General features: G+C 37.9%; 1 protein-coding gene across 1 annotated transcript in view; it reads right to left on the bottom strand.

The window, feature by feature from the left end:
- Positions 1–1,925: 1,925 nt before the first annotated feature.
- Positions 1,926–18,159, bottom strand: part of GLRA3 (glycine receptor alpha 3) — a 184,629-nt gene continuing 168,395 nt past the window's right edge. Inside the window, exon 9 of the mRNA XM_075197606.1 lies at positions 1,926–2,851. Within this exon, the coding sequence (XP_075053707.1) occupies positions 2,573–2,851 (279 nt within the window). The 3' untranslated portion in view covers positions 1,926–2,572. The remainder of the gene's footprint in view (positions 2,852–18,159) is intronic.

The raw sequence follows: 18,159 nt of genomic DNA, 5'->3' as shown, positions 1-18,159 counted from the left end.
GGTTTATAATATCTGGAACAACTAAATTGCTAAGTAAATTCCATTTCACTGGCTTATGCATTATATTCTTAATAAATAAGTAAATAATTGACGGAATAGTCAATCTCTGGCTTTTATGAACAAAACAATGCAAGTTTTCTTATTTTTTATGGAGAATGTCTCTGCATTGTTCAGTGCTCTTAAGTTACCTAGTACAATTTTCAAGCTTGAACATCACTAGAAACAATGGAGTAAATAGTGTAGATTATGAATAGGAAGTTACTGATAAGGAGGAATGGAAGTGGAGATTGACAAGCAAAACAGGGATCCTTAGATAGCATTATTGAAAACATGTGAAAATTGCTGGGGCAGAACCAGAAATAAGGGCTTGTTTTCTTTTCTCCTACAGTTGAATTCCAAAGAAAAGAAAATACGTATCTGGAGGGAAGGCTGGAGTTATGTATCCAGAGTAATTTCAGTTTTCTCAGAAGGAATTCTCCTGCTTCCTTAAAACCTAATCTTACTGGGGATTTTGTTGCTCAACGGAGTCTCTGAACATAGTTAGAAATTAGAAATCTTTTAATATGATAGTCTTATGTCTGTTAGTCAACCACCCCCATTATTTCTGGGAAGAGCACATTTGAAACCGCATTGTTATAACAATGAATGTACAGTGTGGTTTAGATTACACTAAACGGGCAAATACAGTCTGAGTACAGCCAGGGCGAGTTCACGTAATAGAGACTGAGGCAGACCTGCGTGGAGGCTCAGATGCGTTTGTTATTAGCTGTATTACTTGCAGGTGAATGTGGGCTGGTGCAAATACACACTGATGATGATGACGGCCACCAGCACTAGCTGGCCACTTCTGATTCGCTGATTGTGTGTTACCCTCTGAAGCTTTATCATTGCTTGCGCCTATATTATAAGATTATATATACGTATTGTGGCTATATTACATGATTATGTGGGTTTGTTTTACCATGAAATTTTGCTAATTTCATTAGTACACGTGTACAAAGATTATGTCTGCTGTATTACACATACTTGCCAACTCTCCCGTAATGTCCGAGAGACTCACGAAATTCGGGTAGGTCTCCCGGATTCCCGGGAGAGCAGGCAAGTATCCCGCATACTGCAACTTACTCGTCAAAATGATCTGTCACAGGCAGAGCACATGATCGCAGGGGAAATGAATCCTCCACCCCTGTGATCGGAACCTGGTGCCTGGCTGTCACGGTGACAGCCAGGCTGAAGACAGAATAGCGGAGACCAGCGGCGGGCCCCAGGTAAGTCTGTGCTAAGCTGTTGTACCGGGCCCCCTGGTGAGCCCGGGCCCGGTACAACAGTACCCCCCGTACCCCCCTGATGGCGGTCCTGATCTTGGATTAAATGTTTTGTTTTTAACTTCCTACTGGGGTTAGAGAGCCGTTCATGTGGCTCCTGATGCGTATCAAGTAGCATATCACTGCATTAGAGGCAGCTATTTTGGGGCTGCAAAAATATTGATAATAATATAGCTTGGAACTGTAACAGTGCTTGAGACCTAAGGTTTTTTGCATTAGGATTTCTGTTGCGTGGAACTTTTCTGGAGAAAGAATTTTCAGATAATATATCACATACCTTCACCTCATGTCACAAATGTCTGAAATGACATCACTTTTTATATGAAATCCTGTGTTTTCTATTCTTAAATAGCATATTTGCATGTGCTGTACAAACTTTCTGAACTCTATTATGCTTGATTTACTGTACATTAAATACATTCTTATAAAAAAATTCAATATTATATATTTGTATATAAATCAATCGTTAAAACCAAGAGTAAACACTTTAGATAATATTATCTAAGAAGTTGAAATTTAAATGTCACCTTTAAATTATTAAACCCTTTAGAAATAAAAAAATAAAACTGAACTTAGTAACAGAATACTAATACCATTAACTGAGGTAACTAGGCTTTTTAATGGTGCAGTAATTGTTTTCACAGTTTTGTAGAGTCTAAGCAGAAGCTGTGATCTCATTGGACAAAGCCTGAGTGGAGCCAATGGTCCCTTGGGCATTTCTGTTCACTAGAAAGCATTTTTTTTTTTCCATTTTAAAAACATTGTAAGGCAGACTGACTATGACACTGCCCTAAATACAGCATATTCTGTTCCTGTACAAAATGTGACATTGATTATACTTCAAAAATAGTATTTACTACTTAAAAATATAAGAAGTTAAATGTTTTCACAAGATTTAAATGTTAAAAAAAACTTCTGTTTGCCAATAAAGTTGTGGTCAGAGAAAGATCTAGACAATGTTTTAGCTGTTTTGGTCCTGTGGAGTATAATTGTATATAGTAAAATAACTTTACTTAAAAAACAGTAAGCTTTGTGCATTGACACCACTGAGTAATTATATGTAAAAGAGTTGGCAGTATATTGTAGCTGTATTTGTACCATCTAATTGTGTTGATATTTTCTGTTTGATATTAAATTTTCACATTTATTAGGGAACAGATAGAAGCAGACCGTTAAACTCTGTTGGTTCGTGTTTTCATACTTTGCCGTATGAGCTATTGACCAGAGACGTACCAGCTTTCAGTCCATTAGTCTTGCTGCTGGTGAATGTCCTCGTGTCGTAGAATTTTATAGATGACCCAGTAGAATATATTGAATATTAAGAAGGTTAGAGGAAAGCCAGCTCGAGAAATCGTATCAATCTTTTTTGCTCTGTCAATAAACACTTTTCTCATCTCTTCATGGGTTTTTGGTGCTGCAGTTGCTGGGTTAATTGGTCCCTTTGGAGTTACCCCATCTTTTGCTTGTAGACAAGGCCCCATTCCATAAGCTGTAAAGCTGAAACGACTTTCTCTTACATCATCATCCTGCAAAAACAGGTTAAGGTATCTTTAATAAGTCAATTAACTTATTCAAATACTACAAATTACTGCTTCTGTTTCACTGCTGATCAAACTGTTCCTTTTCTACTTCCAGTTCAGTCGTTTGTATATAGATTGGGGTCATAAAAATAAGCATCTGTCACTAGGGTTGTATTGGCATCATTTCTACACTTGACCATGCCAATTACCTGCTTTAGGAGATAGACGTGGTAGATATATGGTCAATTTGGTTGCATTAATTAGCGAAATGGTTTAATGTTTATACATAATGATAGACTTAGCTATACAAGGACTGAATTAGCGGTGCAATAGATAAGGTTATTAAAAGTGTTGCAAACTTTGGGACAATCACTCCTCTCTAGCAACTGTCCTCTCTATGTAGGAATTGAAAGAGGGTTCCTCCTATGAACCCGTATAATTAAAATGAGAGGTGTCTCTCAATGTAAATCATGAAAATGCATACATTTAAAAATATTATTATTATAATTTTAAGAACCTGAAACAGATCTTAATGTTTCCCAACGTGGAGAGCAGAGAGTTTTCAGTGCTAACAGACTTGAGATGTGTTGATATTCACACTTCTTTGAGCATGAGCTGTATATTGATTATGGCATCTGATTGGATGACTATTACCTATGTCTAATTCAAATTCTCATTAATTTAAATAGAATATTAGAGTTTCCCATTTTGTTCCCCAGTGCTGTAAGCGCTCTGCTCTCCATAATATGAAACGACAGTCTGATGGCTTTTAATCAGGTACTTAGAAGAGGGACAGCTGCTGATTTGTTGGACAGATGGAGACAAAATTGCTAAAGAGAGAGTTGTACCAAAGTGGACAAGCCCTTTAAAAGTATCCCTACCCTAACTTTATGCCTTTGTCAGAGAGGTGTTCCCTGTAGGAGCTCACATGCCACATTTACACTGATGAGCCCCAACATAGGTGAAGCAGTCTACATTTCAAATTCTGTCTCAGCATTTGGCCCATGCTATGCTTAAATAACAAATAAAAGGGAACTCTCAGAAATAATAGCTACAACAGGTTTGCTGAGAAAAAATTAAAATCTATGTTGCTCAAGTATAAAATAGCAGATCGCACAAATTTAATTTCTACTTATATAAATTTGTTCTGTGGACAGTAAAACAGCTAAAAGTGAAGCTCAGAAAAATTTAAAAAAATTGATCTGCGGAATATTCTCCTTGTTCCGCAATTGGCCGCAAAATCTTGCTCAGGTAACATTTACCCTTAATAGTTCTAATTGGAATTCCATTGTAATTTTTTTCTATACAGACGTTGCCCTTATTAAACCCCAATCACACCGAAAAAAGAGCAGAATGAATTGACTCATTGTCATTGTCCCAGCTCTATTTATAGACTAAAGAGTCCACTAAATGCAGAACAAACTGTTACAAATACATTGTGGAATGATATAATGCAGAAGAGTGAAGCAGAAGTGAAAGTAGAACATTGTATCACTGGCACTCCACACCTCTGCAAAATGACCTGTTGTCGCAATTTTCTTTAGTTTAAAGACACAACAAGAATATCACAAATAGTAACATAAAAATGTATGGTGTTTTGGATCTATTTTTGGTTTTAAAGGAAATTATAAGATAGTTGTGCACCTTTACATTATCACCTGCTCTTCTATGGACACTAGTTAAAATAATCTACCACATAATGCTAGTGTGGCTTGAAACTATTGAAAAAACACATCAGATTTGGACATTACATCTAAGGTATGTACAGAGATGCCTTAGGATAAATGCATATATCTTTTCTAAAGAGCCATTAGATATCTCTACCGTAAAATGTGGAAGTGAAATGAATAGTAACCTGATCATTTGCAAATGTAGAGATCTCAGCTTCATAAATCAGCCTATTCTGCCCTCTGCTCCACATCTAGCTGCTCCACATCTAATCAATGTTCTATCTTTTATTGAATGACAGTGTTTTATTACATTCTGAGGATCGCTCCACACAATTGAGTCATTGTTTTTGCACTATTGTAATATAGCCACTGGTCATTTACAACAAAATACATTCTTATAGGATAATGAATTGTGCAAAAAATGGGGTAACATGCCAAGAAATCACCATGCATGTACTAATTTAAAATAGGTAATATGCTGCTTCAAAATTGCAATTAGTGACCCTATTTTGTAAACTTGGACAACATATTTTTCAATGCAACCTACACCATTTTTTTTTGTTACAGAACAATTGAAATATTCAAAGTAAACATTCAGGACCTGATTTAGAGTTGGACTTGAGTCCATTTGTGTCATGTAACACTGCGTCGTGTAAAAGATGTCCCAATGCGCAGGCACACAACTTCTTCCTATATTTTGAGTTGATCATGTCTTATACTTGACAGCTTTGAGCTTGGAGAGGTGATCAGAAGTATTCACATGTACAGGTATAGAGTCACAAATCAACCAATCCCCTTAGAGATGTGTTGGATTTTTACTTAGGAGTATTTCAGAGATATGCCTTTAGCAGATTTGTCCCAGCGGCCAGACATATATGTTCACATTAGCTTTAAAACTGCATGTACCTTAAGATTTTTATGCGTACGCAAACGTCAAATTTTTATGTCTAGCTGTAAATCAGACTCTCCATGTTCACCACTAATCACTAAAATATTTTATCTGATTAGATCTCAATGCTTTTCATCAGGCTTATTATTAATGCATTCACCTGCGCATGGCCATTGATCTCTGAAGTGGCATTCAGTTTCTCGATGCTCTTATAGAAATCATATAGATCACTTTTTAGTTGCATACTCATAAAATTAAAAAGTACACAATAATATTTTATGAAATCCAAAAGCTGTGCACTAATAAGCTAAATAAAATATCTAATATAGCTGAAGTGTTATCTTCAGATACATTTGTTCACTGGACTACAATATTTGTATCATCTACTCAGTGAAAGCCAATACATTTAATTCTGCTTTTTAACCATATCTGCAGCCTTTTAAGTGCAAATCATCTCTTGTAGTTATCGCATTAGATACATAGTGACTAGTAATGTGAGTATAAAATTGCTCGGATAGGAGGATATTTCTCCTCTCTCCCCTGTGTCTCTATTAGTGCTGCATCCACTGCACTGGTAATGGTCACTTAGCTGCTGTCCATGCGCCTTCGATTCTCCGATCTCACTTTCCCCGTGCTGCTGGCCACATGCACAATGCATACTTTATAGGCCATTATCAGGCTTATATTTAACTAAATCATGCTTTTTTTAACCAGTGCCTGAGAAACGGGTTCTGTACCTTGTTTGTCCGAATTTATCTACAACTGTACTGAATTACTGTGTGCCAATGCAGCTTTTCAGCTACATTTTTTTGCATGTGACTCTGAGGGGAAAATTCAATTGACAGCGTTATGCTTGAGAATAATAGTGCGCATTATTACCGTTAGTACGGTAATTTAAATGCCAGGAGCAGAAATGCGCTTTAAAATTACGTAATGGTAATAGTGTGCAGGCTGCATTTATCTCACGAGTAACGCAGTCAATTGAATTTTCCACTGAATCTGAGACTTGTTCATCGATTTTATAAAATTGTTGCTTGTTATTTGGCCTAGAATGACTACAGTACAAAGCACATGTGATTAGTGTCATATTTCTCTTCCTCCTGTAATCAGTAATAAAAGACTGAATGACCACGAAGACAGAGGAACAGGACAAGTTTTTTTGTGTGTGTATAAATGTGAGCATGTTGATGTCATTACAAATTTCATCTCAAGTAGCATAAAGGTATCTTGCAAATTTAAAGCAAAGTTTATTCCAATTACCGGTATACAACACAAAAACACAATATAATACAAAAAATAGGAGCAATTCATTATTTTTTTTATCATTAAATTATCCATAAATTATAACGTTCCTACACATTACTCAGGACTTTACAGATAATTTTTAATGAATGAATTTAAAGTGAATGAATTCTATAAATTTGTGCTGATGCAGCCACTAAACTATGTGGACACTGGACCCGCAGACAGCTCGGTTGGGGTCCAGTGAGCTTACTTGCTTGCCTCCCCCGGTCTCCTCTTCGGTGCTGAGCACCATGGCTGCCATCTTGGTTTTGGGTCTGTGCCCAAACCAAGATGGCAGAATTAACTATTTCCTTCACTCATTAGTTAGTGAGTGGTAGCTTTTCTGATTATTTAAGGCACCTGGTCCTTAGCAATGGTGCCAGGTCTGTGTGTCTCATTGCCTGTGCAGATATGACTTTACTGGCTCCTGTTACTTTGCAGTCTGCAGACTATTGCATCCCCTGTAAACTAGACCCATGAGTTTCACAGCTTACTTAGACCTCCAGTCTATTGCCCCTCCTGTGATCCAAACCCACGAGCTTCCCAGCTTACCTGTATCTCCATGCACCCAGTGACATCCTCATCACGGCCCGACAGTGTCAGTGAGTGGAGGGGAGGAGACAGAGCAGAGAGGACGCAAGTTAAGGTAAGAAAAGACGCACATTTTCAAAATCAGTGCCCCCACCCTGCACACTTACACACTATTTTGTAAGTGTGCAGGGTGGGGGTGCCAATTTTGAAAATGTGTCGGGGGGGCGCCAATTTTGAAAATGTGCCTAGGGTGCCACGGACCCTAGCACCGGCCCTGCATGCACCTCACCACCTGCAGACAATTGCACCTCCTGCGCTTGAAGATGAATCGGATGTTGCCTTGTTCACTGGCGTATGCGTTTTGGGCATGGCCAGAGTGACTTTGTCTTATGATATGCACAAAAACGGCAGATACGCTCCTTGATGAATTAGGCCCACCATGTTTTAAATGTATGTGTTGTTGGCCTATTTATATTAAAATATATATATATATATCAAAACACAAGAAGAAAAGGGGCGCCACACATAGTAAATAGATATATATCCACTGATAAGAAATGCCTGTACCAAAAGGAAGAAAAATGATAGCTTATCTGAGAATTATAGCCGATGTTCAACAGATTCCTCTTCTTATCATTCAGGACTCACATAAATGCTGCGTGGAGGAGATATCGTGGCTTCCTTCCCATCTTATTGTTGGTGTCTGGAGTGTGGTTGCTTTTCACCGGCCGGGACCTCGCCCTGGAATTTACCACCTCTAAATGTGGATGTGGACAGATAAGCTGTTTTAAATGTATTCTTATGTATGGGCATATTTTTGCTTTTTAGCTGATATTTAGGTGTTTGCCTTATTATTAAATTATATATGCTCCATTAGTCTAAGTATGACTCCATTCTAGACTGTACTACACTATTGTGCCTTTCCTCTGAGTTGAAGCATTTATGTGATTCCTGATGATAAGAAGAGGAATCTGTTGAACATCGGCTATAATTCTCAGATAAGCTATCATTTTTCTTCCTTTTGGTATGGGCATTATCAGTGGATATATATCTATGTACTTCTGTAAATTGAATTACACTATGTGTGGCACTCCTTTTCTTCTTGTGTTTTGATCTCTAGGTGTGACACTCGCAAACAGGTGTCAATTGATTTGGGAGCTGCCTACAGCCTATTTAAGTATATTTTTCTGTGTTATTTTCACAGCTTGACTAGTAATAGCGCCTCTAGAGCTTAAAAATCTGTTTGGTCATTATATATATATTTTTAATGGAATAAATACTTTAATATTCTGGAAAAGTCCTGTGAGTGCCTCCTAATTATACTATTTTTTACATTCATGTTATTGGAGTTCCTGCACCCAGGCTGGAGAAATATCTACAAACGTGAGTGCCTTTCTTGGTATGTGTTTCATGTATCCAGTGGTCTAAGAAACATTGTGTTATGGACTAGTGGCTGAGAGTGCACCCGTGTCAATATAAACACTTCTTTTCATTTTATATATATATTTTTTGCCTATACCAAATCCCTTTATCCTTGCAATATAGTGGCTAGGCTGTTCATTACAGCTAGCTTTGAGGCTATTTAAATAGTAGCTCAATGGAGGATTTTGCATTAGACTCTGGAGCATTACTTGATTTTGCTGAAACACTAGTTTTCACTGAACAAGATTCTGAAAGAATTTTGTTTGATGTACCTGATTTTGCTACTATTCCTGATGAAACACCAAAGGATGTTTTTTTCAAATTATTGAGATTAAAAAAACTAGAAGTGGATCTGCTGTTACATGGACAGTTTCTCTCTGAATATCATCGCCAGAAACGTATTCCACAGGGCTCTCGCATAGCTAATATCCCTACTATTGGCCGCACTAAGGCTTCCTTTTGCAGACGCTGGTGTGGGATCCTGAATAAATGTTCTTTGGATTTGATGCTACTTGTAGTCGAAGAAGTAGGTACTGAACTTAATAACGTTCGTTCAGAGTTAACTGAGGCTGAAAACTCATACAATCTGACTCTGAGCCAGGACTCTTCCAGTGATTGGTTGGGTAAACTACAAACCCAAGTTTCTAACTATAAAAGAGACCTTATAAATTTTAAAAGAGATAAATTAAGTAAAGTTGCTGCGGACTACAGGGATCATAGGGTATACCGTTGGCTCTTGGGTGAAACCCAAAATCCACAATTTAATCGTCGTAGATTTCGACCAAGGAGACCAGCTGATCTGAACACAATTGATAATAGTTTGGGTGCCTCTTCTTGAGATACGGAAACCCCATTAACCCAAAGGCCTGAAGCTACTTTTGGGCCTCAAAACACTGAAACTCATTTTGGAGTGGCTACAAGATCACAATGGGCACCGTCAAAAAACGTCAAAGGATTAACTCCAGGAGGGGTGGGAAGAGGTGGCCAAAACCGCCTCCCCCCAAGACAGAGGAGAATTTAATATATAATATATCTTCTTGTCCTCTAACAGACTCAGAAGTTAGTCTTTTATCCAAAGGACTCACATTTGTGCCAACCACTTTCCATAACCAGTTCCAATGGAAGGTAGATTTATTTAAAGTACACAGACATCTTAAATTGAAAGAATTCTTTGCTGATCAAAAGATATCATCAACTCCATTTAGACCTAACAGCACTTTTGACCCTCCTTCTAATAACCCTTTTATTAAATCCTTTATTAGAATGGTTGATAATTCAATACAGGCAGATATAAGTAATAAATGCCGGATACAATACAATCTTAATCTTCTTGAACGGAAAGCACTAATGGAATTATCCAAGAATAGTTCAATCTGCGTTTGACCAGCGGATAAAAGTGGCGCTATTGTGGTACAGGACTATGATGATTACAAGAAAGAGATTCTCTACCAACTATCTGACACAACCACCTATACCCTGCTTGTTGGTGATCCTACAAGTACATATAAACGTATTGTTGACAAAATTATTGACTTTGCAGTTACAAGTGGTTGGATTTCGGAACCTACTTCCAGATTCCTGAAAACAGATTTTCCTGTCTGTCCTGTAATTTATACATTACCAAAAATCCACAAGAGCCTTGAATCACCTCCTGGCAGACCAATCATCTCTGCCAGAAATTCGTTGTTACAGCCATTATCACAGTTTATTGACTTTTATCTCCAGCCATTAGTCAAATCCATACCAAGCTTTATCCAAGATTCTTTTTCATTACTTACTGAACTTTCTAACATTGAAATCAATCTTACTGACTGTTTATTGGTCACAATGGATGTAAAGAGCCTATATACCGCTATTCCTCATAAAGCGGGGATTGAAGCAGTCCGCAACTCTTTTGTGGAATTTAAGTATACACAGGATGTTCCTACAGAATTTATAATTGATTTATTACATCTCACATTGGAAAGAAATTACTTTAAATTTGAAAGGCAGCATTATCTACAGGTGGCTGGGACCGCAATGGGTTCAAATATGGCCCCCAGCTATGCGAATATATGTATGCACTATTTTGAGCAGGAACACATCTTGAGTAGGTTCGGACACCAGATTGCATTCTTTAGACGTTTCATTGATGACCTTTTTCTCATCTGGATGGGCACTGAGGTGCAATTTCTTGAAATTATTGAATCTATTAATGCATCATATTCACCAATCAAATTTACTTTTGAATATGACTTAAATAGTATCCATTTCTTGGACCTGGTGATCATGAAACAAGATGGACGCCTGACTACTACAGTGTATAAGAAAACAACTGACCGCAACTCTTATTTACATGCAACCAGTTTTCATCCTGTGCCATTCAAGAAGGGACTTCCATATTCCCAATTTCTGCGTATTCTCCGCATTAATTCAGATAGCACTCTAGCTGATCAACAACGCGCTCAAATGGTTGAGTCCTTTCTACAGAGAGGGTATAAACAGACGGATGTTTTCAACTGTTTAAATAGAGCACTTGCCACTTTTCATTCTGGGAATAGTGACTCTTATAATAAGAAAAACAAAGGGGATCGCTTCCTGATTAACACTGGATACACCTTGGCCTCCAATACAATTAAGAAAACTATTCAAACCCATTGGCCACTTATAGCCACAGATAAAAGTCTACCTCGATCACTGGCTACGAAACCGATGTTTGCCTATAGACGAGGTAAAAATCTACGTCACTATTTGGTACATGCGGACTGTAAAGCAGCATATACTCCAACGATCCAAACATGGTTGCCCCCTATGAAAGTGGGGTGTCTTAAATGTAGTGGATGTACCACCTGTAATATTTTCAGGATCCTCATACAAACAGGAGATATGCTATTAAATACCGCCTCACTTGTACTTCAGAGTTCATGGTTTATATCCTTTATTGCCCCTGTGGCCTAGCCTATGTAGGAAAAAACGATCTGCAGTTTCCGGGAGCGTTTTGCTAATCATAGATCATCCATTAGAGCGGCCTATAGAGATCAAACATCAGATAAACCGGTTGCAGGACATTTTTTACACCTATCACATCAGGTCACAAGTTTGAGGTGCATAATAATTGATCATGTGCCACCACTGTCCAGAGGTGGCAACAGACCCAAAATACTTCTACAACGCGAAGCCCGCTGGATTGCCCAACTGAATACTTTAGCCCCTGGTGGGCTAAATAATAAGAATTATCTTGGTTGTTTTTTATAAAAACAAAAACATTTACATTATGGTTATTTACAGTGCTCTAGTTGTTTGATCTTTGTTTTTATGCCTTCCTTATTTGGTGGTAATATTCTTTTACACTGTGGTTTCATCTTTCTTACTTTTTGGTTCACTTATACAAAGTTAGTATAATTTTTATTCACCAGATTTGTGCATGGCTATTTTTTGGATTTAGTGATGTATATAGGTTTGCTATAACAGATAGCAACAAACCTTTATATAGATAGTTTACGCTAATTACTCAAATGTTTTGTATTATCCTTCCTGTGATTATAACTGAATATCTAATGACATATTAATATCTACTGTATGTAATATATTGCACTTTAATGCTACAAGGTATTTTTTACTTGTCTAATTTGTTGCAATTCTTAGTGAACAGTTATATATGGATCTATTATATACTAATTACTGCTTGTATATATTGCATCAGTTTTGTCTTTATAGGTTTCTCTGGTATTCTGTTAGCCCAGTTAGCTCATTAGCTGTTGATTTAATTAAAAAAGTTTTTTCCTTCTTGATGTGCTTTGCACCTTGTGTAGCCAATTTGCACAGCTGGTGATTGCCTGATTGGTTCACTCCCACTGTATAGGGTATATAAGGGTGTTTGGTTCACTGTGGTGTTAGTCTTGATAAAGGGCTGTGTGGAGCCCGAAACATTGACCAATTTTTAATGGAATAAACACTTTAATATTCTGGAAAAGTCCTGTGAGTGCCTCCTAATTATACTATTTTTTACATTCATGTTATTGGAGTTCCTGCACCCAGGCTGGAGAAATATCTACAAACGTGAGTGCCTTTCCTGGTATGTGTTTTATATATATATATATATATATATATATATATATATATATATAGCATGTGTCCAATGACTTTTTCATAAGCCTGCAAACAGTATACTCTTGTAAACAAAACAAGATATGTATTGCAAGTTGTTTTTCATCTCAGTGGCTTATTTGGTGCCATTTGATAACACAACATTATATTCAGTTTTGACATTTGATGAATGCAGTTTAGGGACAGCTATTGTCATTCTCCAGGTAAACATCCTATCACATACCTTTGTCTGAGCACTTGATAATATCTCATCGGGTCTTTCTATAAGAAAAGCCAATGCCATGATTTCTCTAGTGATTATTTTCAAGGACAAAATGTCAGTCTTTTAAATACAAATCAATTGCTTGACAGTTTTATGCTGAAGGAAAAATGCAGGATACATTTCCAATCCGGTTTTCATGACATAACCCCATTATTCATGCATGGAGAAAACAGGGGTGACATATCAAACAGACATGATGGTAAAAAGGACTGTAAGGTACTGTACATGACTGTTAGGCACCCCGTCATCCATGTTGCATGTATTTTGCAGTCATTTCATTGCTTACATATCCACATGCAGTTTTAAACAGAAGTCAGATAAAAGATGAAACTCTAACTGTTTCGTTATATTTACTATTTAGTAATTATTTACTGACCAATTCATCTCAGAAAATGAAGTTGGTATTCAAAAAATTCTTGATAAAAATACATTTCTTAAACAGTTTCTAAATAATTTAGCCTGTAAACACGTAGTAAAATATTTAACGGTTGATGTTCTCACATAATAATAAGTCACATCCCTTTATACACAAAATATAGCTTGGCAAATAGAGGAGTTTATTAAAATACAAACATTGTATGGAGGAGGAGAAAATGATATGCAGTTTGGCAAGGACCAATGCCCCTAATATCACAGTGACGGTCATTTACCCTCTTGATATAAATACATGGTGAACCAATTCACCCAGGCACATCCTTATGTTTAAACTTGGTTATCCCGATCCCAAGCATCTGAGAACCTGTGTCTCTTTTTAGCCGCTGGACGCAACTACAAACCCTCCCACCAGGGCGTTGCCTGTACTGAAACCAAAGCCAAGTCTTAAAAGGAAGGTGGATTCAACCATTACATAATTAAGGCTAAAGTGCGCCCACCATGTATAAGCCGCCGACTGCTCACTGTTTTCCGGCCACGCCTGGCTCCCTCAGGACCCAAGGCCCTCCACCATACTTAATGAAAACTAGCTAAACTCTCATAAATCTGCTGCCACAGTCTGAATTAAACCAAGGATGGAGGAATCCTTTTGATCTGCCGAGTTTGGTACTGCTCCACCTGGAGGCGTGGAGTCTAACGGAGCAGATGGTATTTGGCAGGGACTCCTGCAAGGAGGTTTGGACTTTTGCTCCGCAGGTCGCGGCCATCTAAGAGAGTACCTAGCGAGACCCGTCCGTGGTGTACAGAAGGTTGGAGGTTGTTGAGTAATGACTGTGGAGAAACTTCCTTTTGGTGCAAAAGTCTGCAGGCAGTACCCACTGGGATGGTGGAGACAGTGTAATAGATGCAATAGTCTGCAGACCGATACCACTGGGATGGTGGATGAGATTCTCTGAGTGCAGTAGTCTGCTGACTAATACCACTGGGATATTGGGAAGGATACACTGGATGCAAAGATCTGCGCAGCTGCACCGCAGGAACAAATGGAGATAATATAGGAGAGATATTCTGCAGAGATACAAATACAGAGCAATGGAGATGGTAACTGTATCTCTGGAGTAACAGTCTGTGGAGAGACAAATACAAAGCAATGGAGATTGAGGGAGCCACATCTAGCACCTAGTGGGTAGTTGACTTAATTAACAGGCAAAGGAAAGAGAAGGGGGAAGCTAAATATATTGCAATTGAGTGTCCAATGCAGGAAAATGTGAGGCAATAAGACCATGCTGACCCAGTCCTCTTCCTGAACGGCATATGGTGGCGACCAGAGCGGATCAGCAATGGAGAAGTAAGCTCACCAGACCCTGGGCCAGGAACCCGAGCTTCCGAGCTTAGCAAAAAAAGAGATATCCGCCAAGGATTTGGACTTCACTCTCTTGTAGTTCGCCCAAATGAAAGAAAATCTGCACTGGTGAAAACCTCTGTCTTTTGAAGGCCACAGCATCCTGAAACTCAATCCGCTCCTGCCAGACGTCATATATGTCTTAAGGGTGCTTGGGGAAAGCGATAGCTCCACCAAAACTTCTATGCCAGTTTGACAATCTGTCATAAGCAGGTCAATGAGAAACAATGAGGGCAATAACAGTTGATAGAGCCCTAAACTTATCCCAGAACTCAATTAACAAGGCATCAGACAGTCTGTTATCAACACCTTGTAATGTACTTGGCCTGAAAAGTAACATTTAAAATCAGCCACCTGCAGGCATCTACTTTAGGGCTTGTACCCACAGGCATATTTTAAATGCATTAACACACTGGGTATAGTGTATCACTGTTGTATATCAGGCATTGCTTTCCATTGCAGTAGTGTTTTTCTGAATGCTACTACGTTTTACATTTACCGATTTAAAAGCAAAGAAGTTTAAAACGCTAATTAAACATAACTAAAAACCAGAGCCGTAACTTAGAATTCTAGCGCCTGGGGCGAGAAAGACAAATGCCGCCCCCCCTAGTCCTCAATTTTAACCAAATTAACCTAAAATATTCCTAAATTGGGCCCCCCTTCAGTGTTGCACCCTGAGCGGTTGCCCCTGTAGCACAGCCCTAGTTGAGGCCCTGCTAAAAACACATATTAAAGATGGGTATGGGGCATAATTGTGCAACCATAAGGTCCAACATAAAATTTAGTTCTTGCATTTTGTGAATTGCACCATAAATAGTCATAAATAGTCCACACTGCCAAAAAAAAGACTAAAAAACCCCTGTGCTATTTTCCAATGTGCTTTTTGTAAAAAAAAATGAATTTCTTGGTCTAATCTGGTGAACATCATTGAAAAATCATTCTGCTTTGAAAAGCAACCTAAAAAATAATTTTATTCCTACAGACCTACAGTTTTATCAGTTGCAGCTACTAAACATTATACTTCAGCATAGGAATCAAACTCTGGTCAAAGAACAATTTGATCACAAATTAAGATAATATAAAGATTTATGCACAAACATAGACATCTTGAAGCCTCCAGGCTTTCTTATCTGCTTATCTGTCCCATTGTCACAACAGAAAAAGTAAAGAGGAGAGGTTTAAATGCTTGAAAATGTATGTTAACGCTGATAACACATTTATAAAAATGTGGAGCATAAAAGAACAGGCCAATGAGACATTTTTACATACCAAAATATGTTCATTTTCAGAGCTGCTTTCAGATATTAATGGGCCAAGGACATGTCAAAGGGACTCTTAATCCCTTTTCAAAACAAAAGGGCCGAACTTGAAATCGTATTTTTAGCATTTTAGAACCTGAGTCATTAAGGAGAGCAAAGCAGAGAAAAAAAAAAAGAGTAACTTTGCACCTTGGCAAAACTATATTGTATTGGAGGGAGAGGTAAATGTTAAATGTAAAATGTGGAGACAGAGTTATAGTTGGTACATTTCAGTGTAAAAATAAAGCTATCAAGTATTTGTGTGCTAGATGAAAAAGCAGCCAATATTTAACTTATGTGCAAAATAATAAACTAATATGCACCCCTTGCATTGTAACATGGTTTGTCCAGGAGCAAATTTACTCCTTTTTTTGCCTTGCTCTTCTTAATGAATTTATATGGCTGGAACTGGGGACACATGATTAGAATTTTATTATATAGAATAGATTTAGAACTTAAATATCATTTATCATATTATTTATATAGCGCCACTAATTCCACAGCGCTGTACAGAGAACTCACTCACATCAGTCCCTGCCCCATTAGAGCTTACAGTCTAAATTCCCTAACAGACACACACACAGACAGACAGAAAGACTAGAGTCAATTTGTTAGCAGCCAATTCCCCTACTAGTTTGTTTTTGGAGTGTGGGAGGAAACTGTAGCACCCCGAGGAAACCCAAGCAAACATGGGGAGAACATACAAACTCCACATAGAGAAGACCATGGTCGGGAATTGAACTCATGACCCCAGTGCTGTGAGGCAGAAGTGCTAACCATTAAGCCACAGTGCGGCTTAGTGGTTAGCACTTTTTTGGAACTAGAAAGGGTTCAGAGAAGGGCGACAAAATTGATAAAGGGTATGGAGTCATTAAGTTATGAGGAAAGGTTAGCCAGTTTAGGCATGTTTACTTTAGAAAAGAGGCGTCTAAGGGGAGATATGATTACTATGTACAAATACATTAGGGGTCAATACAGAGAGCTTTCATGGGAACTTTTTACCCCAAGGACCATACACAGGACACGTGGTCATCCCCTAAGGTTAGAGGAGAGGAAATTTCACAACCAGCAAAGGAAGGGGTTCTTTACAGTAAGGGCAGTCAAGATATGGAATTCATTGCCAGGGAAGGTTGTGATGGCAGATTCAATAGATATGTTTAAGAAAGGGTTAGACAAATTTTTCGCGGAAAGGTGTATCCAGGGATACGACCGTAAATTTAAAATAAAGGGTAGTAGTGGATATAGGGTAAAATTGGATTGCAATATTGAGTCTGGGGGGATTTTCAAAATTGAAACAGATGGGCGGTTGCCTACTCTGGATTAATTTCAAATATAAGTGCAGGATCGCAGGAGATCCAAAATAGGTTGAACTTGATGGACTGGTGTCTTTTTTCAACCTCATCAACTATGTTACTATGTTACTATGTTACTTAAACAGTAAAAATTTAAACAAAGATTATGTATGAGGCTAATATTAAGGTTCCAGATAGTATTTTTTTAAATTTTATCTTTATTTTTTTTTCCGCTGGATAATGGCCAAATAACTTATTTGAAAGACAAAGCTCTTTGAAACTTAGGGTGTTTGTTAGCAAGCAACCAGATGCGATTTTCAGAGCTAAAACAAAGGATTTATCAACCGCATTCAATGAGTGGCAGTTTGCTAAGGCCCAAACTGTATGCATCTTAGAGAAAATCAGGCGAACTGCTGATATTCACAACAAACCTCTTGCTGATCTGTAAGCAATGACGAATGGTGTGACATAGGATGCAAACTATCATTTTGTCAGGTTGTGTAGGTTTTGTAAACAAACACATCAAATAGGATGCAGTTTTTGATCCAGAGTAGAACTCAATTATTAACAAAGATGTTTGCAAAAAGTGTAGAAAGAAAAATGCAAAAACATGAAATGTGGTAAATAAATGGCAATAGATTCAGTAAGTACTATTACAATTTCTTATTATGTCATTCTAAATCAAAACTTTACATCAGACCACCTAACATTCCAAGACCCAAACCCTTTATGTTATGCCCATCACCCCCAGGCCATGTCCAGTGTTGATAGGTTAAGTCCCAACATCACAAGCCTACAACCCTTTT

Source organism: Mixophyes fleayi, chromosome 1, assembly GCF_038048845.1.
Source record: "Mixophyes fleayi isolate aMixFle1 chromosome 1, aMixFle1.hap1, whole genome shotgun sequence".
Taxonomy (NCBI): domain Eukaryota; kingdom Metazoa; phylum Chordata; class Amphibia; order Anura; family Limnodynastidae; genus Mixophyes; species Mixophyes fleayi.
Note: the sequence above shows the minus strand (reverse complement) of the source record. Positions and strands in the feature narration are given on the sequence as shown.